The sequence below is a fragment of the Chroicocephalus ridibundus genome, chromosome 6 (genome assembly GCF_963924245.1).
Source record: "Chroicocephalus ridibundus chromosome 6, bChrRid1.1, whole genome shotgun sequence".
Lineage (NCBI taxonomy): Eukaryota > Metazoa > Chordata > Aves > Charadriiformes > Laridae > Chroicocephalus > Chroicocephalus ridibundus.
In genome coordinates this window covers 61,973,970-61,999,189 of record NC_086289.1, presented here as the reverse complement: position 1 = coordinate 61,999,189, position 25,220 = coordinate 61,973,970, and the positions used below count along the sequence as shown (strand labels likewise).

Sequence of the window (25,220 nt, the reverse complement as noted above, 5' to 3'; positions counted from 1 at the left end):
TCCTGCGTGTACTGCTGTCATTCATTCTCTGGTGGGTTAACTCCTTCCCTTCCTGCTGGAGAGTGACCCCTGAACACAGGGAACAATGTATTATTGAGAATTGTTGGTATTACAGAAGAGTTTGCCCAAAGCCCTGAGCAGACTGAGAACCCCCATGTGCTTAGAGCTGTGCAGGACAGTACAAAAAAGTTCTAGCCAGTAACAGTGCTGTAACACTGAATTGTATGAGTTAGCTTGAGAGGCAAGGGGGCAAATATGGCCTATTCCTAACTGCTCCTGCACTGAGCAGAAAAAATTTTAGCCAGAAAGAGAGAAGGCATGTCTCTCATTTCTGGGAGAGCTGCCTGGTGAGAAGCGAGGTTTCTAGAGCACTCTGGGGTTCTGCTTGGTTTCTTTTAGGTGGCAGACCAGCTAAGAAGTGGAGAAGAGGCTTTCCAAGAGGACAGCTCAATCTCTGAGAGACCTATGTCCAACCTAGAAAAAGTGCACTTCATTATTGGCAATGCAATTCTGCGTCCTGCCATCAGGTAGGAAATTAGTACCTCCTTTCTAGGACCAGGCACCAATCACCTCGAGGAAATCCAGCATCCCTTTCCACAGTCCTGGGGCATTTTCCAAATGCTGGAAATGTCTCACATTTGTCTCTGGGGATTCCTGACTGAAAGCCCAAGCCAGTCACATAAAACTGAGACTGTAGGCCCCACCTCTTTGGAGGATGGTTCACCTTTATCAGAGGAGACAGAGAATGACTCTCTTACTTCCTTTTCTGGTACCTTCATGGTGCCGTTTAGGTTGGCTGCCTCCATGTATGGCTTTTTGAATATCCCACAGATACACAATGGGGCAGAGCTCAGGGCTGTAACCCAATAACGCCTGAAGGTGGAACATGGTATGAGGGAGAAGAAACACTCAGAAGAGTAAGAAATATGGAGTTAACATACACTAGGTGTATGAGAGGTGTTCACAACCTGTTTCCCAATAGCCTGTTGTTGAGGCCTCAAGCAACATACCTAAATCAGGGACGGTTGAAGGTCTGGCTTGCTGAGTATATCAGCCACTAGAAGAAGAAATCCTGCTCACAAGTGGTGTGAGACCGGACCTGAGGCCAAGCATGGTGTAAGGATAAGACAGAATCTGTTTGGTTCTGACCTGACCCCATGAATTCTTTCCTCCATTTTAGCCCATTTCAGTTTATGCAACACTTTTCTGTAACAAAGGCCGTAGAAATAGGTCTTGCCTTGACCTCAGTCATGGACTGCATTCCTCTCTACATAGTTGCTTTGTTTCAGTCAAGATGCTCCATGAAGCAGATCCTCAGCTGGCAAAAATTGCCTTCAATCCATGTATCATAACAGCCACAGGCTAAGTATCTACTCCCTCAGTCTGTGTTTCATCGTGTGTCTTATCTGGGAACAAAAACCTCATCCACCCACCAAACCTTGTGTCCTCCCACATTAGACTTGCCAAATGTGTGTTCCAAGAGTTGAGACAATTTAGAATTATTTTTAAGTATCAGGTTTGTTTGTATGCAAATTTTTGCATCTGTTTCCCATATGTCCTTGCTGCAGACAACTTGCCTTTTCAGAAGCTCACTCTGAAGCACCCTTTCCTCCATTCCTGTTCAAGGACTCACTCCGAGTTTACTAAAAATATAAAATTAAGCAGGGTGTCCCCCTATCCTTATCCCAAAATCCACATATGAGCAGATAGACAAGAGCCGTGAGATACAAGCCACATACTACAGAGAGCAAATTTCATACGTGGAGGGACAACAACTGGGGTGACCCAGTGGTTGTTTGGCCTGCACAGTCCCCCTGCTTGTCACAGGAGGTAATCCAGCATGGGAATTGCACTGGAACTGCTCCAGTAACATGGGCTGGCAAAGGGCACTAGGTATACCTTGAGCCTTTTCCTGCCAAAGCCAGTGACACAGCTATTTCCTGTGGTACGTTACAGGTGGTATCCTAGCTAATGCGATTAAACCTGGCTCAGATCTTCTTCATCATGTTGCAATCATGCCAAGCTTGCAGTGGAAACGTAGCCAAAGACAGTTCAGACAGTGAATTTTTATCTGTTGTTTTCGCATGTTTTATTACAGAGATGAGATTTACTGCCAGATTTGCAAACAACTCACTGAAAACAGCAACAGGAGCAGCTATGCTCGAGGCTGGATCCTTCTGTCACTTTGCCTTGGCTGCTTTCCTCCTTCAGACACGTTTGTGAAGGTACACTACTAACCTTTCTGGCAGCAGCTTAAATGTCTTAGCTGATCTGGTTTCTTGTATATTTTGATGTTTTGATACAGATAGTCACATAAACTGTTTGGCTGCCATAGCAGCTGCTGCTGTGATTTTAGAAGAAACTACCTCATCTCATCTGCTTATCTGGGAATTTAAATCAATGATTGCTGTACTCACATTTAATTATTTTTCATTACATGTCATATAAGTTGGATTCTGTTGTTGATCACAGCCCTCGTTTTATATCTGTAATCTGCAAAGAATCTGGCAAATTTTAACCTCTCCAGTTCTGCCTTTCCAATATTTAAAAAGTGTTTCCAGTTATAATCCTAGTGATTAAATATACTCAGGAGGCCAGTATAAAATCACCCCCCATATTTTACCAGTTCTTACCCTACATCTCCAAGCCCTACAAAATCCGATAGAGATTTGGACTTTTTCATTGTTCATCATTCATTAACTTCCAAATATAAATGGTTGATAAATCCACTTCACCACAGAAAAAAAAAACCCTCAGCAACGCGTGGCTCCAACTTGACATCAGCCTTCCTCCTAGATCTCAGAGGCAAACAGAATCCATAGATATGCCCGAATCTTCAGCCTTGCTTTCTTGACACCCTAGCTTAAATGATTCATCAGAAATGCTGCTAAAAGGGCACTACTTGGAACAAATCAGACACAAGCCATAGACATATTTCGAAACCAGTCCAAAAACTGTGAACCTTGTAGAATTCATGAAAGACATGACCATCCCCTACCTCTAGGAATATTCTTAATCATTAAAATAACCAGGTGACTGACCCATGCTTGCACTAAATAAAAGTATGTAAATACAAGTCCATGCTTACGCCATGTCAATTGAGATATCAGAGCCATACAAACTTCAAAAGCTCAGTTTATCCAATTCTTCTCTTTCAATGTCCAATTTTAATCACGGACTTCAACTATTGGTATTGACAGAGAACTTAGTCAAACTAAAAGTAACCATCATCATCAGTCCTAACCTGCAATTAGCCCTCTTCCCAGCACTTTTGTTCATACAGAATGTCACAAGACTTCAGGCTGTTCAGTTGGAAACGCTAACCCTTGCTCTAACCTAATCGTAAGAATAAAGTCTCCACTGTCTAATATTGATTGTATAGTTAAATGTGGTCTTCGTCTTTAGACTAAAAGCTCTGCAGAATGAGGGAAAACTTGGTGTCACAAACCTCCTTTTCCAAAAGGCTAATTTCAACCCTAACCTTTAATACCTTCTGATGAACTGTAACCTAACTGATCACTCTAATCTAGTACGTCGGCTGCAGAATGTTTCTAATGTTTTATGAGGATTAGTGTTTCCTAACTCTTTCTTATGCTCTCTACGTATAGTACCTGTTGAATTTTATCCACCATGGCCCCACAGGCTATGCACCATATTGTGCTGAACGTCTGAGACGTACCTATGTCAACGGAGCACGGACTGAACCGCCGAGCTGGCTGGAACTTCAGGTTGCAACTCCCTTTTTGCTTAATGCTATTGATCTGTGTCATTTTATGCTGGATTGCGTTTACTAACCTGTGCTGACAGACATTCCTAAATCCAGTAATGGAAATCAATTGCACAAGGGGATTGAAGACCAGCTGCTTTGGTCTGTGCAGCTTCTTAGATACACCTTTTCTGGCTACTCAGTTAACCTAAATCCAGTGGAGGATCTAAGTTAAAAGCCGCAACACATGATTTGCAGGGAGATAGCTCCATCCACTCAGGAGCCACAAGCCAGAACCACCTCCTGAGGGAAGCTCTTACCATCATTTGTGGAAAGAACTGAGTAGGGCTTATGCTTTAAAAATGGAGGGAGGAAGTGGGTGTGATGAGGCTATATCACTCTCCCCCTTCCTTTAAATGTCACCCTAGGAATTAGAAGTCACACACACACATGCCTGCACACATATTCCCCCTTCACGTGAAGACTTCAGTTCAATTCCTTCCTAAATCTGAGGGACCCTATTGCCCAACACACATCTCCCTGAACAGAGTCCTTGCTGCAGGCCATCTTTCCACTGATGCATGTACGGCTGTACCCAAAAGTCATCAGGCCAAATAAGGCTTACGAAAAGTCTGTCAGTCCACACCATTATGTGATAATCAGCTCCCCTGAGCTGCAGGGAGGAGAGAACTTGAGTCCAGTGCTGCTCCAGGGATGTAATTTATATTTAAGGCTCACCTTCCACTGAAGAAACTGTGTGGGCATTGGAGATTCACTTAAAGATTATTGACTAGGGTGGCCTACAGTGTGTGAAGCTCTTAAATCTAAATGCTTTCTTCATTCTTGACAGAAAAGTAAGGTTTGCACGTAATTTGTTTCTCTCATTTCACTCTGACTTACAGGCAACAAAGCAGAAGAAACCCATTATGTTTAATGTCACCCTGATGAATGGCCAAAGCATCACTGTCCCTGCGGACTCTGCTTCCATTGCCAAGGAGATCTGTCAGTTCATAGCAGATAAAACCAAACTGAAGGATGTGTTTGGTTTTTCGCTCTACATCGCTGTGTTTGATAAGGTAAAGTGTAGAAAAATAGATTGAAAGCTCCCTTCTCTTTCTGTGGAGTTGCTTCTGTCCACCCAGCCTCACTGAGGACTCCTCCTGACTTGGGGAAGCGCCCCGTCCCAGTCCTATAGCTCAGACCAAATCAGTTCTGAATCCCAGCTGAATCTCAGGATCCGATAATCCTGTTATGCCTTTCTGCTGGCTAGCCACTTAGCAATCCCTGCTGCAGGCCTGTGAGGTTTCCTTTACCACGTCACATAATTGACTAGTGTCCCTGCTCCCATGCATGGGCAGTGCAGCGTCGTGGTCTCTCCCCACGTTCTGGGCACCCACCTCCTCGTCATGCATGCAGCACCACAGAGCTGCTGGAGCAGGGGGAATCTAGCAGGTGTCACACACTAGGGATCTCTGCTCAAAGATTTATTTTCTTCTTGCACTGCTGCACATAACTTTCTTGTCTTGTGTTACAGTGCTGCTGATGCAGCCCCCATCATGCGGCACCGAAAGCCAAAGTCCTTGCCAGGGCTGCTGCATTAGCTCCCATGCTGTCATTTTAGCCCCTCCTTCCCTTTGCCTTTTTTTTTTTTTTAACAGATATATGCAGCAGGATGACACCTTGGTGCTCAGAGTTAGACACCAACAGCAAAGAAATTAATTCAGAGATGGAATTTTGGTTAAGATTAAAGCAACACTTGCATGTGCATGTAAAGGGATATACAGGGAATAAACAAAGTACAAGGAAACAAATAGAAGATTGCAAACCAGAGTTGCTTTGTCTTATCTTCCAACCTATTTTTCCCAATTCCATCCCTGTGCACAAAAATACACACATTTAGCGCAGTATAACTTGCAGATCCATCTGCTTACCTTTTGAGAGTTTTTCTTGCCGTCAGGAGACCAGGAACTTTGGGTTTGTCGTCCTCCACTCAGATCCAAAGCAGGCATGCCAGTAAATGCAGTGTCCCTTTGTTTTAGGTCTGGTCACTGGGTGGGGGACGAGATCACGTCCTGGATGCCATCTCTCAGTGTGAACAGCTAGTGAAGGAGCAGGGCATACACGAACGCAATGCGCCCTGGCGACTCTACTTCCGGAAGGAAATCTTCACCCCCTGGCACAACTCCCAGGAGGATCCTATTAGCACCGATCTCATTTACCACCAAGTCATTCGCGGCATCCGCTTTGGAGAGTACCGTTGTGAGAAGGTGGGTCTCCTTATTCATTCTCCTAAAGAGACAAAACTGTATTAACATTTACCACATCAAAAAGCAGGAAGATGAACGAAGCTTCTAGTGGCTATGAAGAACCCTTCCCTTCTTAAATATCCTGGAGTTATTTATAGGACATGCAGACGTGGTGCTTAGGAACATGGTTTAGTGGTGGATTTGGCAGTGCTACGTTAATGGTTGGACTCAACAATCTTTTATTGAGTGATTATTGGACTCAATAATCTTTTACTTTATTTAAAGTTGTCTTTTCCAACCTAAACAATTCTATGATTCTTCATGGACAGTTCCTGTCCAGGTGATTGTGCCAGCTGTCACACTGGCAGCTGTATTAAGTATTAATTTACTTTTTTTTCTCTGCAACTTTCAGTTCATGTGGCAGCTGGAGGCATGTCCAAGGGGGCAATTTAGATCCTTTTAAAATACCTTTGCTAATAATCTCTTTGATGCTATGATTGTGTGACGTTCATCGCTCCTTATGCTGGATGACTGTCAAGAGTTATCCAGACAGAAACAGAGAAAACCCCATTCCTAAACTGGCTTCAAGGCTGAATGAAGCTAGCTGAATTTTGTGATACCTTACTAGGACTCTTTTAACGGATTAATTGTTTCAGGAGGAGGATTTGGTGGAGATAGGTGCAAAATATTGTTACATCCAGTTTGGAGACTCCATCCACAATGAACTTGTGCAGAAGGTGCTCCATGACTGTCTCCCAGTAAAACAGCTGAAGTCCAAGCCCCTGGAGAAGTGGGTGAGCCTTATAACCTACGCGCATGCCAAGGTGAGAGATTTGTCTCACACTAATGGGTAACCACTCTCAAGCACCAGCTTCTGCTTTTTTCACCATTTCTTTTTATGAAGTCCGTTGAGGGAAGAAGGAAAAACATCTCAGTTTGTATATCCCAAATAGTTAATGAAGACTGGGAGAGCCAAGAACCTTTCCACTCTTCCATATAGGGCTCAACGGGAGGGCAGAATGAAAAAAGTATATTTAAATCTCTGAAAAGAGCATCTTTTAAGGCTCTCTATCTTACATCTGACAACTGATTCAGTATGGGCATGGGATGGAATGATCTGGATGGGTTACCTGAATTATTTCCATGGCGCCCGAAGCATGTTAGACTCTGAACAGATCAGTCAGTGGGGATTTGAGGGAAATTCGGGATCCACATGCTTGTGGGCAGCCTCAGCTACATGGGCCTTGGGCCCCTGGAGGATGTTTCTCATTTGACTTTCTCCAGGTACCTTTGACACCAGGGACAGCAGAGAGCTGTTGGGAACCTCCGAGATCAGGCCTGCTCTTTATTGTTTGCAGATCATACAAACCAGATTTTACTGAGAAAACCTTGGGTATCTTTTTATATTGCAGGCCCCATACACACAGGACCGTCTCTCCCGTCAGACTGTGAAGGAACAACTTGTAGATTTTGCTCGCTTTCAGTGGCCTTTGCTTTTTTCCCGATTCTTTGAAGTCACTAAGTTTTCAGGTAATGCCTGGAAGCTGGGAGTAGAGGACAGATGTAAGATCAATAGAGGAGGACTTGTATGGCATTGATAAGGAGGTTTTTTCTGCATTTTCAGGTCCCAGCTTGCCCAAGAACCACTTTGTCGTTGCTGTAAATTGGAAAGGTATCTGCTTCTTGGATGAGTCAGAAAAGCGGCTCCTTGAGCTGACCTTCCCAGAGATAACTGGCATCCACACCAACAGGTGAGTGCCCCAGAAAGACAAGATCTGAGGATGGCATCTCTGACCCTATTCAGAAAGGGTCTTCCCTGTAGCAGGAAGGTGTACTTTCTCTGCCATCCCTCTAGGTGATTTGATCTGAGCCTGGAAAGGTGTTTTAGCCTAGGTCTGGGAAACAGAAAGGGACAAGTTCTGAGCCTGTAAAGGAAATACTGAAATTACTGAATCTTCCCAGCTGGTGGAAGGAAAGGTTATCCTGCTCTGTCAGAAAGGTGTAAGGAAGTACAGGCATGCTTCAAGACAAAAATGGCTGAAATAACTAAGAGTTAAGCCATCATCGGTTATGCATGCTGGGAGTTCATATACTTCTCAGGTGTGATGGACCTCAGCAGGATAACTGAGGGAAAGGGGGTAACCATTGGCTTGCTCGGGGCACGCATCCTTGCATTAGATCGCTCAGACAATAAGGGCTTACATACACACAGAGTGTGTATGTAAGTACACACATCTGTGAGGACTGTCACAGATTTAATGAGTTGCCCACTTACTCCAAAAGAAGGGTGTTCTTTTGTCTATAATGAAGCACTTTTGTACATGGTGGAGCCCAGAGTGAACCTGAACCACTTCAGTCCTTCACACCTACCAACTCATGAGAAGGCAAATTAAGAACTACCAATACTCACTGTAAGGGGGTTGTCTGTAGGTGCCGTGGCTGTGATTGCAGATGGGTCTGTAAGTTTTTTCAGACACTCTGGTAACAAACTGTTGAATAATACATAGGGCAGTGAAGTCATTTGGACAGAGTTGCACTCTCATCACACTTCGTGCCGAGGAGTTTGTCCTGACATCTGTAAACAGCATTGTCATTGCTGAACTGGTGGTCATGTTCCTGGAAGGACTGAAGAAGAGATCACGATTTGCTGTGGCAATGCATGAGAAAAAATCCCAAGGTACGTCCCATAACTTTACTACAGGGTAGGGAAGAAATCTTGAAAGAACCCTCAGCACCTGTTTGAAAGAGCTCAAAAGGGAAGTGGAGACCTTCAGCAAGAGTCCCTTTTCTCCAGGAGGAATGCATAGTGATCAGCGCAGCAATACAGAGCATAAGGCAATGCAATTCAATACCTTTGCATAGAAATTACCCTTCTTCTCCCTTCTACTTCTTTGCATGTTTTATTTAGGTATTACAGTGTCCAAGAACCAGCCTGCTTGTAGTAGAAAGCTGGAGCTGGGCTCCCTGGAAATACTTTCCAGAAAAGTTTCACAGAGGTGCTAAGCTGGAAGTTTCTGTGGAATATAGTTGGCTGGAACAGACAAGAGGGTGTTAGAATGTAAACATTAACTTCGCCTACTTTACAACTAGTGAGTTTCTTTGCTTTGCTGCTGGTTCTAGACACAAATTCAGCATCCATTTGAATCAAACAGAGTTCTTCCTTTGCTCTCGGTGGATCAAAATCAGGCTGCCAGAGGAAATTTAAGTGATTTCTCTGAAGTGTTACTGGATGATTAGCTGTATTTACAAAAATCACTTTCTATTGTTAATTGAATTCAAGCCTTCAAAATGCAATTCCCCTGTCTTTCACAGTGTAATCCCTTTGGATTTTCTTGGACTGTCAAGCCTGAACAGTACTGCCTTATTCTTTTTTCTAGAAGACCCTGCCATCCTGTCCTTCAAGAAAGGAGACTTGCTAATCTTGACTGAAGACAAAAGGCTGGATGCAAACTCTGACTGGATCTGTGCCCAGAATGAACGGACAGGCAAAACAGGGAATGTATTTCTGGAAGATATCTACATCATCCCTTCCCTCACAAAACCCTCCAGTCAAGTGCTGGTAAGAAAAGCTGAGCGCTCTTGTTGAAGAGCCTGGAATATAAATTATAATAACAGTGTTAAATATGATTGAACTTATAACTGGAAGTTAATTGTTCCTCCAGAGTCAGACAAGTTCTATACCTCCCATTGAAGCAAAGCATTTCATTCTGTCCTGTCTGCAAACAAAACTAAACCTAGCCCAAATGTAAGAAGACTGCAGTTGCGCAAAAGCAAAGACTTTGAAAATAACAGCCCATTCACCATCAGGGATCTCAGTGCCTGCAATTGGTAGCAATTAATGGAAATGGGTGTGCAGGTGAATTTTCCTGCTTGGTTGGTGAACAGACATTAGGTTTCAAGGGAAACTCTAAGTGCAGCAGGTTGCTTTAAAAGAATATAGTCTTCAAGGTTTTCCACTCATCACTCTGCTAACAATTTTGTCTTCAGTTTTGGAGACTCAGTATATTGGTTGCTGTGCTAACAGGTAAAAAGCTGAAAAACACCCCAGTGGTTAGCAGGTCCCCTTTTAACAAGTGTTGTGCTTTGGATAATCACACACATTCTGATGGCCACTATTGTTGGGTCTATGGAAATTACTTCCTTGAGTCTCTCACTCCCAAGTCTTTCTTGAGACTCTGAAAGATGCTGCTTAGGGGACAGAAGGTCTCCTGCAGCACAGAGCACTCAAGCTTAGTATACGCCATACATCATCTGCATGTGTATGTTGAGTAACAAGTGACTATATGTGCAGAGACCTGTGCCCATGTGACATCTCTACGTGGCTGTGTCATTCCAGACTTTGCTGATGATGTCTCCAGATCAGAGGAGGACAGCTTCACAGAACTCCTACATGGACGCACCTGAGGAAGAGGATCTCAAAGTGAAGCCTTACACCCTGGAGGAGTTCTCCTATGAACACTTCAGGTGAAGCTCTCTGTGTAGTGTGCACCCTAGGAAAGTTTTTGTTGATCTGCAGTGATCCTTAAAGCCTAGGATGTAATGGCATCTCCCATTTCTGATGGGGTGTCTTCTCTTTGTTCACTGTAATTAAGCGTGACTTTGGATGCGCAGAGATTCTGGCACATGGCCTACTTGTATCTTTTGTCTGCAGAAATGCAAAGGGAAGGGTAGAAGAACTCCAGCTGGACTTATTTCTTTCCAGCAGGCCTTATTCTTACTTCTCACCCCCTTCTTCAGCACTTACCAGCTAGTGAGGATACACAACATCTCAGGCCTCAGATAGTAAAGGAAAAATTAGTTTTCTAAACCTTCTCTTCTTTTAGCAAGGCTTCTCCCTTCTGGATCTACAAGAAACTATATTTTCCTGTTCCTGTTGACCTGTATAATCAAAGGAGATATGTGATCACTGTCTTGGGAAAGAACATGCTTAGAGATAAGTCTTTGTGATAATGACCTCTTATGTTCATAGCAGTACTGATCCAGTAATTTTGTCTTCATCCAGGACTCCTGAGAAGGAATCCCTCAGCAAAGCTGTTCTCCAGAAATCCCGTGGGCGCAGTCAGCTGTGGGCACACTCTAAGGAGCCTTTGAAACAGCCCTTGCTGAAGACAGCGTGCACGGACCCTGATCTTCGGGACCTGGCTTGCCAGGCCTTCATTGATATCCTTTCACTCTTCTCTTTGGGATCCGAGAGCACTCAGGGGAAGGAAGAGCTAACTACCTCCACTAAACTCACCTCCATTGATATAATACTGCATCCACATTACAGGGGATACCTTACATCAAGGTGGGGAGTATCAACTCCGCACAACTTAGCATTGTTTCCCTGCTCTACAGAGGAAAGGTTCCTGTTCCCTCCCAACGCTCCACAACTCCTGATGGCTCACTTAACTGAGAATGTGGTTTTAGGAGTGAGTGAAATCTACTGTGTATGCCCAGAGCAAGCAGCTAATACAGTACAAGTCACAGCCAAGCAGTGACTGCTGTATAGGGAAAGGGGGCAGGGGACAGGCAGGGAGTATGTTCCAGACCTTCCTCCCAGTATTTGCCACTTAAACATCAACAGAGTCACTAATGTGTTAGGATCCAGGTGAGACCTCCCATTTACCTTCCAAAATTGGCCTGCTTTTGTCCTTAACAGCACATTCACCCATCATGAAATTCATGGGGGACTATCCCTCAAAACACGCACACTCCTCTGTGGAAGTCACTGACCAGATCTTCGTAGCAGCTATCCAGGAGGAGGTCCTGCGGGATGAGATTTACTGTCAGATTATGAAGCAACTGACTGAGAACAGAAACAGGTACTCACCTGGGTGCAAACACCCTGCTTCTGCAGAGCCAGGGCTCAAGTACAGGAATCCCTGCTACACCTGTGATGGAGTGGGGGCACATGGGAAGAATGGCCGAACGTTGGAGTGACACCTTCCCTTCCCCCTTTTTCCAGGCAGTGCTGTGGGGCTCACCTTTGCAGAGCACGCAGGACCGCTGACTGGCAGCGCGACTGTTTCTTGTCTCCCTTGAGCTGCTGCTTTGCTCCCATCAGCTTTCAATGCTCATCTGCGTGCAGCAGGGTGGGAGGCAGGTGCTACTGAAGCCCTCTTACTCCCAGGATAGCCTGCGGAGAAAACATGGCACTGCACAGAGCTTCTGAATGCTTTCAGTGACTGCGCTGCCAGCCCTCCATTTATTTTAAGTTTCCCAGTGACGGTATTTCCCTCCTATTAAGCAGACAGTTCACACTAGATCTTTTACCACCAGGGAATACTTTGGTGTAGTTATGTTAATTAGGTTACACACCTGGCTTGCGGAATAGATGGGTTACGCAGGCCTGGCCCATGCATAAGTTGCTGAAACAGGCTGGTGTTTTGCTTCCCCATCCATAAAATGATAATTATTTGACCTATTTCCAGGGGAACTGAATTGCAAAAAGCAGCTTAAAATAATACTAATTATTAATAAAATGGTTTGTCTGTTTCTAGCTGCAATGTGTCACTGCAAAAGTTAGAGAAGGAGCTTTTATTAGTTTCTTTTCTTTCTTACTGTTCCACGGATATTAAACTTAGTGGAACTTTTACCATGTGTGTAACTATTAAACAGTAAATTTTCTTGCATGCAGTAAAACTTACAGGCTATTTAATGCATAGTCTGTAACCATGGTGCCGGTGCCATGCCTGATGTACTCTTGCCGATTTAGTCCAGTGGGTCATTCACTGTTTTGAGAGGGATCACTGATGTGGAAAAAACAGTGCTTGAAAGGTGTCTATTTCCATATATATTCATTAGACCAGCCAGAGCAACAAATCTTTCACCCTTCCCAGGCTACTGCCCTGTGGGCCATGGACACAAACACCACTGATCTCTAGAGCATAAATGCGATTAAAATAGTGTGTCTTCATCTGCAAAATCAGAAAAGTAAATGGGAATAAAGAAGCCAGGACCTCTTTATTCAGCAGAGCCTGCCCATTCAGAGGCAGACCTGCTGGCTTTCCCAACCAAAACCAGACCATTTAGTGTTTCAGAGCAATCCCTAGGACACAGCTGAAGCGCGTTCTGCTCCTAGCTTTGAAAGTAGAATGACTGACCACATCCTGGCTGCAGAGCCGTTCTAACTGGTGAGGGTGAGATGCCAGAAGAGCTTCAACTGGCAGATTTCACAGGTCTAGAGGCTGGATGAACTGGCTTTCTGCCTGAAAATTGTACAGACTTGATCTGGAGTTTTTAAGAACTGTAACTAACTCATCACACGATGTCATCTACCTGCTCATTTTTCAGAGCAGGAGTATGCGTAAGGGAAAGTCATTTTTTTTTGCCCTGAGCAAAGCTGGCTAGCACAGAAAGCAGGTGAATACAAGCAGCTCATAAAATACAATCCACATAAACATGAGCTTGAACAGCAAATTGACAGTGGCTTTCCATGAGGATGGTACCAGGGTTGCTGCTGCCAAAATGACTGTTAAACTGGAGCTTATATTTATTCATGAGATTTGTAACTCATGAATATTTATCAGCCAGGATCTAGCATTGTCTTCCCATACGGTCTGTGGTCATTGCACAGAAAACAGCTGCCAGATCCTGCGTGAAAGCTCTGTTGATTTGCAGCTCTCTGCTGAATGGCACAACATACCACAATGGGAGTGTGTTTCTCTTCCCTGTAGCTGGCGTGTGGTCAAACGAAGAACTGTATGTGGCTATAGCAGTTGCTTTGTGTTCACAGGTACAGCGTGACCAAGGGCTGGCAGCTCCTTTGGCTCTGCACTGGCCTGTTCCCACCCAGCAAGTCACTGCTGAAACATGCCCAGAAGTTCATTGAAACACGTCAGAAGGAGACACTGGCCCTGGAGTGCAGTCGGCGGATTCAGACAGTGATGAGGTAAACAATCTGGCATATAGCCAGCCCGAAGTGTTCAAAAATCATGAATTGGGTGCCAAAAAATCATACAGGCTAAAATATTGAGAATCTTATTTTCCTTCCTTTCTTTACATCCTTTTCTTTTAAATGATTGTTATTTTTAATTCTCTCATGGACTTTCGGCCACTAGGAGAGGTTTGCGTCACAGTTTCACTTTTTTTTTTTTTTCTCGGAGTTAGCAACATTTTTAAAAGTTCAGCATCACACATAATCACGTGACTCCCAGAGTATTTCAAATACTCCCAGAGTATTTCAAACACTCCCTGAGTATTTCAAACACACTTAAGGGCATGCAGCTTGACATGAAATCCTGAGATGTCTTTGATGAGGTCCTGACCTCGCTTTTCTTTGGTGAGGCACCTTGTCCTTATCCCCCTTACATGTGCCTGAGGATTAGTCTTGAGTTTGTTGATCCTCAGTAGCACAGAACTGGATGTGCGCAGCTAAAGATACTAGGTTGTACTCATAGCCAGGTGGCACCACTGAAGTCACTGACATCTGCAGAGTGCTGGTGTGGCTCTGTTGGTTTTCTGATGGTGAAGCAAAGCAGATCCATGCTGGGAAAAGAGGATCAACAGAATCAATTCCTATTCTTTGAAGAAACCCAAATGAGCAAAGCCCTGACGCTTAGGTGGCTGCTCACCATAGGGCACTTCTCAGTCCCCTAGGAATCACCCCTCTCCTGGTGAGGGCTGAAGCGATAGGGCCTCCAGCCCACAGTGCTTCTCAGGCTTCTGAATGACTCGTTGCTGTAATGAACTTGACATGACCATAGATAGTGGAAGAGCTACCCAATTTTCAGGAAGTATCAGTTGAACTGTAGGGGGAAGGTTTCCCTAGATTCCTCCAGGCACTGGAATTACCCAGCTTGACACTCTGGGAACAGAGTGCTTTGGCATGAAGGTTAACCCCAGCCTTCTCTCTTTTGCTGCTGCTGTGAGTTATCATCTGCCTGCCACAGGCCTCTTCCGTAAAGAAGCTGCCCAGTGATTTCTCCCTCCAGCTCCTCCGTCCTCCCTCTTCTCTTAGGCTGGGCTCTGCGTTTGGTCCGTGAGGCCTGTGGGCCAGGCTCAAGGGGAATGCCAGCACAGTGGCTGTCCCCCTAGCAGAGGATGTTCTGTCACTGCCGGGGAAATGTCACTGCACATGGAACTCGCCTTTGAAGTGCCGGAAAAATGCATGGCGAGGAATGCTATTCATTGGTGTTTTTTTCTATGGAGGAGACTGAAAAATTCCTGCTTCCCTATATCATCTGTTTTTCATGCTCTAAGCCCTGTTGAGCTGTATAGAGCTTCTTTAGAGTGGGGAAACAAGAAGGGGAAAGCACAAAAGGGTGTCTGGGGGGAGAATTCAATCTGCTAAACTGCCGCAGATCTGGAGCCTGGGGGGTGGAAAGAGAAATGACAAAAGTTGTTTTCTAAGAGCATTTCTTTTCCTAAGATTAAACCTGCACCTGCTTAGGATAGGATAGGATAGGATAATTTCAGTTGGAAGGGCCCTACAATAATCATCTAGTCCAAATTTTCCCTATAAATAACCTGCTCTCTTTGGAAAGGTGAGAGCAGGCAGCTCAAAGGACTGACCTACAACATGTGCAGTGGAAGCCAGCTGAGCCCTTGGGTACACTTTTTCCTCCCTAAACAGCTTTACAGGTTCATCCCCAGATTCCTGGCCAGGGAACCAGTGAGCACCCTGATGGGCGTTAAGCAGATCTTACCCTGGCAATGAATTCCTAGCTGAGGCTGCAAGGAGAAGATGGCCCCATGCCTCCAGCCAAGCTGCTGTGCTTCCATGGTCTCCTAATGGCCTCTCTCTGCTCAAAGTCCAGGAGTAGAAGACTGAGTAGGACCGGCCCACGCTCCTTAGGGTGCCTGCACAGTACATCCTGTTCAACTTGGCTACAGTCAGGTTTTCCTTCTCCAAATGGAACTGCTACTTTATTTAATAGAAGAAAAAAAATATTTTTCAAATCCACACAACTAAAGCTGGATGCCAGCCTAAGCTCTCTTCCTGAGAGACTAGCCCCGTGTGAGAGAGGAGCTTGGCCCATACATTATGGTGTACACAATCTCCAAACAGCCTGCTCTGTGCCACTGAGGGCAGGAAAATACCAGCCCCAGAAGGTAACGTGCTACATTTGTCCTCACTTTAACTGTATCAAGGTTTTTCCATGACTCAGACTTCAGGGCCAGTTGCTTTGCTTTAAAAGGTAGCTCTGCTCTGAGGTATCATTTCAAAGAACTGGGATTGTACATCTTCAGTGCCTCTTGAGTCAGTGATTACATGCCAGCTCTTATATAAAATATAATGCTTCTAGCGTCCCTCCAAACTTTCCTGGTACTTGCCTCCCGAGCTGTAACTGATTTTGTATCTGAATGCATATCTTTTTGCAGATGCAAGAATTAAATAAAACTTATTTCTCCTTGCGGGCCCTATCTTCACACTTCAATAACAATAAGGAAAAATGTTGCTAAATACACGGGTAATGGTACTGGCGAGGAAGGTGCCTTATGCATTTAATCTCCCTGCAGAGTAGAACAAGCTTTTAATATACGCGCTAATAAGACTCTCCGTTTCTTGGTGTTAATACACTGAGTTTACACTGGGGTTAAGATACGTTGCAGCCCACCCCATAGCACAGTACTAACATTCTGGACAGAGTCTGCTGTCTGGGTGTAATCCTGTTGTTCAACTCCTCAAAGATTAAATCCAGCACTGATCTCTTACGATGGTGGTGGCATTTTCCAGGAGTGGCTCCAGGAAGTGGGCACCTCATCCTGTGGAGGTCGAGGCCATCTTACAGAACAACACCAAGATCTCACACAAGATTTGCTTCCCCAATGAAACAGAACAGGTAAGAACTTACTTGTTTTCCCAGCCTCGGCCATTTTCCCAGCCATGATGTGTTCATGCAGGAGCATGTTTCAAGACATTCAGTGTTCTCATTTCTTCCTCTCCTCTGTGTAACAAGAGTCTTGTTATCTCATAGACGTTTGATGTGGGAACAAACACCAAAATCCGGACCCTGTGTCAGAAAATCGCTTCCAAATTGCAGCTGAACTCCTGGGAAGGTTTCAGCCTCTTTGTGAAGATTGCAGACAAGGTAACTCTTCTTAATTATGACAGGGTAGCCAGACTCCCCCGTCCCTCTCTTACTTATTTATCAGACCACCTAGACAACCATATGTAAAACCAAGCAACAGAGCAAGTCATTACTGCATCTGTCTTACTGAGGGGATACAACCTAGGCTTGAACTTTTAGCACCTGACAATTATTTGGAGTCTCTTGAAGGGTCTGGATGAGATGCAGAGTTTCTATCAGTCTACCGGTACACAGGCAGTGCAAATTGCACGTTGCATACTGATGGATTCAGCCCTTTCCCACTCAGGCTGTGCCCAGGAGATGTACTGCACATACACAGTACCCACGAGTATGGGGGAGAGCAGGGGCTGACCAGCCAGTTGGTTGCTCTCTAGTTTCTCCGAAGCTTGCCTTGCCCAAGCTGAAGCCTGGGTTGCCTGCCTTGCTGAGAGGTGCCTTCTCTCTGGAACTGTGATCAAGGCAAAAGCAGCACTGAGTGCACGCACAGGGAATTTCTCATGTGCTGCATTCCTGAAAAGAAGAACCAGGCATGTGCCAATAACTTACAAAGAGGAGATGGCTAAAAATAAGGTAGGCATCTTCAGCTTGACTTCAATACACAGGTTGGAAAGAAAAAAAGCAACAGAAGATGCAGTACAAATCTCCATATGAAATGTAAATTTGAGCCATCCTCCTCCTATTTCTCTACTTCTTTCCCCTCGTCTCTGTCTCTCTTGCCGTAATTGTGCTCTCTCACTGTAGACAGGCAAAGAATATTCAGCCTGATACTGGCGTATGTTGGCACAGGCAGTATTTTATATGATCTGCTAATCCCTCCTTTCCCTTCGTTGCTTGGCCTCTTCCAGGTGATCAGTCAGAACGAAGCAGACTACTTCTTTGACTCACTACGGCAGGTGACAGACTGGAACAGGAGGAACAAACCAGGGAGAGATGGTAAGGAGAATGCCAGCATGACATTCTGGCATGACGAGAAGCTGCATGAGATGCTGTGTTGAACTGGGGAAGCAGCAAATTTATCCAGTGGGTTTTACTCCATCTTGGGAAGTATGTGGCAGAGCCTTACTATATCATTTTTGTTTCTACATACATGGTTACTACCTGCACCAGGAGACAGATCCAGTGACCTGATGCAGCCAAGCACTGGCTATCATGAACACCAAAACACCTTTGTGGGGGCATCTCTCCAGAAATTTTAAATTGGTACCAAAGATTTTTTGACCTGTTGCATCCAACACACACAGCTGGATGCACACAAGTTAGATAAGTTGATCCCCTTTACAGTCCAAGGCTCACGCATTGCCACATCAGGTATAAGCCAACACATGTAAACAGGTTCTTTACACAGTGTCACTCCCATTCCTTGGGTTGTTAGGAAATTGTTGTCTACATTATTACCTGGTGATACCGAAGCACAAGTTGTATTGCCAGGGGAACACTTGTTCGAATACAACAATATAACACTAATGACAGCGATTCTTTGCACTTCACCCCCATGTATAACATACATTTTGAAATGACATCAAACTCAAACTCCACTCAAATTTCAAATTCATTTATCCTGACTTTTGTTTATTTCAGGACAGTTGGGGTTTAACTTACTGAAGTACCATCTACATATCTAAGACTTTAACTTACCTCTTCTCCCCACAGCTGATGCAGCTGCTAGGAGCTCTGAGAATCACAGCATAAAGCTGTGGGTGCACTAAATCACAGTTCATTTCTGTAAACACAGCCATTGGAGAACGTACCCACATCAGTACAGCAGAATTCAGGTGTGCTGCACATCAGCAGGCAGCTGTCACGAGCTCCAAGAAATAATAAACACTTGTATTGCAGGCATCCTCCACTTCTTCCTCCTTCTCTGAAGAGCCTGCACCTTAGATCACTGCCATGATCAGTGTCCTAATCCCTTCCTCGGTCATCTAAAATGGCCTTTTGTACCTTCTTGTTAGTAATTTTGTTTGTTATTATTAAAACCAGAATTACATTTCTGAAGAAACTCACAAGCCATTTAGAAACTGCAGAACTCGACAGTGATACAGAGAATATTAACAAGATGTTGTTTCCTTAGGGGCTACGATGTCTGTGGCCTATGAGGTATACTTCATGAGAAAGCTGTGGCTGAATGTAACTCCTGGGAAGGACCTGAAAGCTGATGTCATTTTTCATTACCACCAGGTAACCAGCTCCCTTAAGCATAAATACGATGGCAGGCAATGCAATCCAAGAAATACTTCTGAGAAAGAAAACCTGCTGGAGCGTTACTGTCTCCCTGCATTATAGAGCCTCCAGAGGAATGCCTCTGATTTATTTCTTACAGATTTAGTTCTCACAGTGTTCCCACCTTAGCTATACTGCTTATGTTAGGAGCACAGCTCCCTTATCTAATTGTTCCCTGGAGGTGCTCATCTTGCTCTGTAATTGTATGGAGAATCATAGAATGGTTTGGGTTGGAAAAGAGAACTCCAGAAGGAGTCAAAAGTTCTCGAGATGTCCTTGGATGGTGTTTAGCAAGACTCACATCCTGATCTCACAGATTTAGAATGCATAAGTCAGTGTTTGCTTCAGCCTGTTCTGTCTGGATTCAGAGCTGATCTCTTCCAGGAGTTGCCGAAGTACCTCAGAGGCTACCACAAGTGTTCCAAGGATGAAGCTGTCCAGCTGGCAGGGCTGATTTATAAAGTGCGCTTCAACAATGACCGTGCACAGCTGGCAACCATCCCCAAAATCTTGAAGGAGCTGGTGCCAGACAATCTGCTCCGAGCAGTCTCGCCAGATGAGTGGAAGAAGGTAAGAACATCAGCTTTCATTAATCATGCTACTTCCACAGAGCTTTAGGAGAGAAGAAAGGCATCAAGCCACGCTACTTTTTTGTTTTTGAAAACACTGTGAAAGGATGCTATCAGATGTTGCTGTTTAGCCTCTTACAATCCAGATTTTGCATCCGCTCTACCAAACCTCTGAAAGATATCTGCAGGCCTGGATGATTGATTTGAGAGATGCTTCTTTCTTGGAGATACTAATCTGCTTTCAGTGCCCAGAAGACGAGTTCGAGATAGGAAAGTCAGTGATGGGACTAGGGGTCTGAGGATCTTCTAGAGAAACAGAAAATTAAAACATGTTCTAAATATTTCAGTTGGGCCAGCAAGTCAGTCACCTTGCACTGTGTGCATGTTACTCATGGCAAAAGGCTCTTTTCTCCACCAAAAGGCAAGTAAGTTTTAGCAGGTACTTATCGCTTAGTCCACTGAGGAAGACACAGGGCATTATTTCAAATATGGAGGGAAAATTTACCCTACATGTTACAGCAGAAAACATGATATGTCTGTGGGTGTTGAACACTGGTTTTCTGTTTCATCCCATGTTGCCCCTCTGCCCTGAAATCCATTCCCTTGGGCTCCTGGACTTCTTTCACTCAACTCATTAGTAACGAACGCTGGGGAGGCTCTCCTCTGGCTCTACCGTACCTCATGGCAGGGGAGGCTGTTTTCATTTTCACAGCCTTCTACTGCTGTGGGCACAACCCTGATCTTGGCGAGTGTCTGCTGATGTCTTAGTGCTAATACTGGACACTGAGAACCTGCCTGCCGCCAACTGAATAGGCTTTTTATCCTGTTTTCTAAACAGAGCATTACTGCAGTATATAGCAAACATGAAGGAAAAACTGTGGACGAGGCCAAGATTGCCTTCTTGAAAATGATACACCGGTGGCCAACATTTGGATCAGCCTTCTTTGAGGTGAAGGTAGGTTTAAAGGCCTGTATGAATGGCTTGCTTTGGTAGTAGAGCAGCACCGGGCGATAGGAACCGACTAGAATTCCCTATCTGTGCAAGTGAGAATGCATTATAAAGCTGGCTTCCCACCACCTACTGAGGAAAACACAATTCCTTGAAAGTGGGGAGATGAGGTTTTTATCTCTTCTGAACTACGCCTGTTATTTACTGGCTATGTTGTTGTTCCAGTTGTAATACGCAGTATTACAACTATACAGTAAATGGGGTCTTCATACAGATACTGAACTGTCCTGTCATTGTTCTTCACTACAAAATGCTGCCAGATCTTGTATCTCTGGGGATAATCTGTAATATCTCTGTACTAATCTTCTCATTTAGCAGTGGATACCTCCAGGAATCATTGCCCACTTGCTACCTTTAATTTCTCCTCGCGAGGCTCTTAACTGGTTTGCAACCAACCATTAAGCCTATTATCAGATAGCCTAGGAAATAACGGGCCTGATTCTGTTTTTATGTAGCAGCTGCTCAAGTCGTCGATATATGGGCAAAAAGGTCATCCTTAGCAATAGTTACAGAATATTGAAGAGCTTTATGTTTCAGTGTTTATTTGGTAAAGAGAACAAGCAGCACTGGACACTGTTAAAGGTCGCTATGCACCTAATACGGATCATTTCTGCTGTTACTTGTTTATAGCAAACCTCGGAGCCAAATTTCCCAGAGATCGTACTGATTGCCATCAACAAGCAAGGAGTCTCACTGATACATCAGAAGACAAAGGTAACAATGCTTCTCAAGAGCCTGTCTAAGGAAGGATTTCATTGACAGTGCGAATTTAGGGACAGGAACAGGGCCTTCTCCTTGGGAGAGAGAGAGGATAGAGTCCCTCTGTTTATTTTTTGTGTGGAACCAAATAAAATGTTACTGCCTCACATCACGTCTTTGCAGTTTCTGCACTGGAAAGGAAACAGTGTAGAGCATCTCTGAGAAAAGAAGTGGTAATCATGATGGACCTGGGCAAAGTGGTAAGATCAGGCAGATGGATGGACAGTGCTCTAGGGAATTTGCTTCAGAAAAATCCTTCGCAGGAAACCCAAACTGTCTAAAAGAGCAGGCCGAATGACAGCATTTGCCAGCTCGCTATCCCAGACAAACAGCCTGGGCTTACCAAGTTCCCAGGCAAAAAGCACTTACGAATTACCACTATTGGCTTTTAATAAGAGAACAAATATCCAGCGAGTTTTAGATTATTGTAAATATAATGGCAGTGTGCTGAGGCAAAGATCAATATATAATGAAAGGAAGTCTCATTTGAGTGATTAAGACCCACCTGCTTGGTGAAAATACAATATATCTGGTTGCAAGACCTACCTTGATCCACTGTATTTATAAGTGAAGTGGGAAAGAAAAAGAATATTCTGCTTCTACAGGTTTTCTGACATAACAGCCCATTTTCATTTGAGAAATGTTGCATAGTTGAGTTTGCTTCTCCTTACAGGATATTTTAACAGTCTACCCCTTCAATAAAATCTCCAACTGGAGCAGTGGGAGCACATACTTTCACATGACAATAGGGAACCTGGTACGAGGAAGCCGGATCTTATGCGAGACATCTCTGGTAAGAAGAGTTTTGTTAACTCACACACAAGAAACTCCTAATTTTTCCCTTTCATCCAAAATTGCTACAAAGCAATTGTGCCAAAACAGATGTTAAAATCACTGCAGACAGAAAAAGCATTCACGGCTACGTCAATAAAATGGCAGTTCAGAACCAATTCAGTGCTATATAATGCCATCTGATGCAAAGAAGGAAGGCACAGACACAAGGAAAAATAGTAATTTTCCAAATTCTTCCCTTACATCAAAATTCTATCTATCTGAAGCATTAAGAAAAGACTGCACTTACCCACAAAGCTATCTAAAAGGCTTTTTGTCTTGCATAGTTTGATCCATCTATGCAGTAACACTGTCCTTGTAAGATTTTATGCTTTCTGGCGAGTGGTACCACCTTTTTAAGAATTGGTTTCAGATTGTCCACAGACTCAAACAAGCATCGCTGTATTGACAGTTAAAGGCACATTTGTAAAGATAACATAAAAACATTTAAGAGAGAACTTGTCTCACAGAAAAGCTTGGATTCCTAAGTACAAGATGTCAATCTATAGAATGAATGAGACAATAGAGCTATGCTCTGTAACATTTGGTAAATCTATGAAGGGAAGAGCAGAGGGAGGAACACACAAATAATTATCAAAACAGTGATAGCTGTTGGAAGAGGAGGTGTCCATGCAGGGAAGAACCTACGAAGATAAAACAGGAAGGAAACTGTAGTTCTTTTTGCTTCTGGAGCTCCTTGAGAGACTTAAGGCTTTTTTCTTTTCTGACAGGGTTACAAAATGGATGACCTGTTAACGTCCTACGTACGCCTGCTAATGAATGCTGTAAACAAGCAAAAGAGCCTCCCAGCTTGAGAGCGGAAATAGAACCCATGACCTGTATCTGTGCCAAACTACCTGTAATTTCATCTCCCAGAAGAAATGCCACTTAAAAAAATATTAAACTTGATGATCAGTCTTCTGATCACATGCTGAATGAACCGTGTTGCTGAAATACGACCACAAGAGAAGCTCAAGTGAGCGTGTACTTTCAAATATCTGTAACACTTGTCTGTCTTAGAGGTAGTATAAGAATTCCATTCAGACTTTGGATTTAGAGAAAGTTTAGATGGATTTTAATGTAATATGGGGGCTGGGGGTGGAGGAACCCTAATATAAGAGCCTCTTCTGATACTCTAAATCTCCTCCATTCTTAAAGAGAGTCACACTTGAACAGTTGTCTTTATTTTGGAAGGAAAGTATTCCCTTTACGTGCTCTTACCAAATGCATAAACTCCTTGAGTCTCTGCAAACAAAAGTAATGTTATTTTTTTCCTTCTATTGGAAATTCTAAGAGTGGAGAAATGTCCTTTAGTAGTAGGACAACCGGACACCTTGAAAGTTAAGATGATGGTTTTCATCCTTTTATCACTAGGTTAAGTGCTGCAAGTTAGAGTAGACTATGACAGCCAGTTACTGTCAGATTATAACTGTCATTCCCGTGTGCTGCTAAATTAGCAGGCTGTCCACTGGTTTACCGTTGCCTTGGTTAAATTAAATAGTTTTCTTTCACATTTTATAATGCACTTAGAAACTAACAACTGCTCTCTACTATGCAGTTTCTAGCAAGCATAAACAAGGTCTGAAATGAGTCTGGATTTTGGGTCCGTTACTTTTACTCAGTTGCTCCCATTTCAAGTTATAGATGTGCTGTTCAGTGCAAATCAGAATCGAAGAACTCAGTCTAAAAGACATCTGTTGAAAGAGACTTTTCTGCTCTATAAAAATGTTCTCAGCTTGGAGTTATGCAGACATTCGTTCATGAGACAAGAATAATAGCTTTAATTTCTCCAAATCTTTTCTATTTCCTGTTTAGCAGGCACTTTGAGTGGTAAAATTTGATTCAGTACTTGTTCATCACTCAGACCTTTGTAAACACACAGCTTTGGCCTATAGGAACCAGAGTGTGGTCAGTGTGTAAGGCACATATGCACTGTGGTGGCAGTAAGCCTAGATGCTTACCCCATCAGAGAACAAGTACTCCTTCCTCGGTGGTGAGCCCTCCCTTGTTCACAGTGAAACATGGACATGTCTTAAAGCATTTACACCAAGGTCCTTGAGACACGATCTGGCAGTGCTGGAAATGCAGTGCTGCTAGATCTCTCAAACTTGCCAATGTATGCACAATGGTTCTCTTGTTCCCTCAGACGTGTGTGTGTGAAATTCAAACGCTAACGGGAGTTTTGTACGTGGGTGGCAGGGAAGAGCCCCACTCTCTTTGTGCATCTAAATGAGTGCCACACTTGTCAGAATAGTTGATCCTTTTGCATGCAATCAGATATTCCTGCAGTAATGTCCATTGCTGGCAATGGAAACGTTTGAACTAGTGACTTTGACTTGTTTGTCATCCTACGTCTGATCTAACTGGCTATAAGTGAGAAGCATTCAATACTTCACCTGTACAAAAAGCAATTTTGCAGCCAAACTGTATTGCTTCTGGTTTTTAAATAAACACTGCAGAAAATCAACCACAATGTCTTTTTTAACAAGAAAATGGAATATTCACTCTAGATCCATGTAACCTAAACCTACCAAACATCCACTACAGCCTGTAAATGATCATAACATCATATGCATCATATACACAACACAATTTGTATAGCACAGCCTCGAAAAGGATGATACCCCCCTATCTGTACACCCTCATCAACCAACACATCACCATAGAAGCAGCACATGTCCAAAACGTGAATTCACCACGACAGTGCACCAGATTTGGGCAATCCCCAGAGTTCCTCAGAGTGCATAATGCTCTCTGTCTCAGCATTGCAAATGTAATTTTTTTTTTCTTTTACTGTACAATATACAACTTTTTTACATTTGTTTTTTTGTGTGAAGATTTAAAATGTATTACAGTTAACTTTAT

At 43.8% G+C, this 25,220-nt stretch overlaps 1 protein-coding gene across 2 annotated transcripts in view; it reads left to right on the top strand.

Moving 5' to 3' along the window:
* MYO7B (myosin VIIB) overlaps positions 1-25,206 on the top strand; it is a 51,712-nt gene extending 26,506 nt beyond the window's left edge. For both annotated transcript variants that reach the window (XM_063337885.1, XM_063337884.1), the window contains 23 exons: positions 400-527; positions 2,099-2,225; positions 3,609-3,728; positions 4,609-4,782; positions 5,746-5,973; positions 6,609-6,776; positions 7,365-7,482; positions 7,577-7,703; positions 8,460-8,629; positions 9,330-9,511; positions 10,289-10,416; positions 10,955-11,112; positions 11,603-11,756; positions 13,670-13,825; positions 16,613-16,718; positions 16,854-16,967; positions 17,813-17,900; positions 19,039-19,145; positions 19,572-19,757; positions 20,595-20,711; positions 21,396-21,479; positions 22,198-22,317; positions 23,087-25,206. In XM_063337885.1, coding sequence (XP_063193955.1) covers positions 400-527; positions 2,099-2,225; positions 3,609-3,728; positions 4,609-4,782; positions 5,746-5,973; positions 6,609-6,776; positions 7,365-7,482; positions 7,577-7,703; positions 8,460-8,629; positions 9,330-9,511; positions 10,289-10,416; positions 10,955-11,112; positions 11,603-11,756; positions 13,670-13,825; positions 16,613-16,718; positions 16,854-16,967; positions 17,813-17,900; positions 19,039-19,145; positions 19,572-19,757; positions 20,595-20,711; positions 21,396-21,479; positions 22,198-22,317; positions 23,087-23,170 — 3,144 coding nt within the window. In that variant the 3' untranslated portion in view covers positions 23,171-25,206. The remainder of the gene's footprint in view (positions 1-399; positions 528-2,098; positions 2,226-3,608; positions 3,729-4,608; positions 4,783-5,745; positions 5,974-6,608; positions 6,777-7,364; positions 7,483-7,576; positions 7,704-8,459; positions 8,630-9,329; positions 9,512-10,288; positions 10,417-10,954; positions 11,113-11,602; positions 11,757-13,669; positions 13,826-16,612; positions 16,719-16,853; positions 16,968-17,812; positions 17,901-19,038; positions 19,146-19,571; positions 19,758-20,594; positions 20,712-21,395; positions 21,480-22,197; positions 22,318-23,086) is intronic.
* The last annotated feature ends 14 nt before the right edge of the window (positions 25,207-25,220 follow it).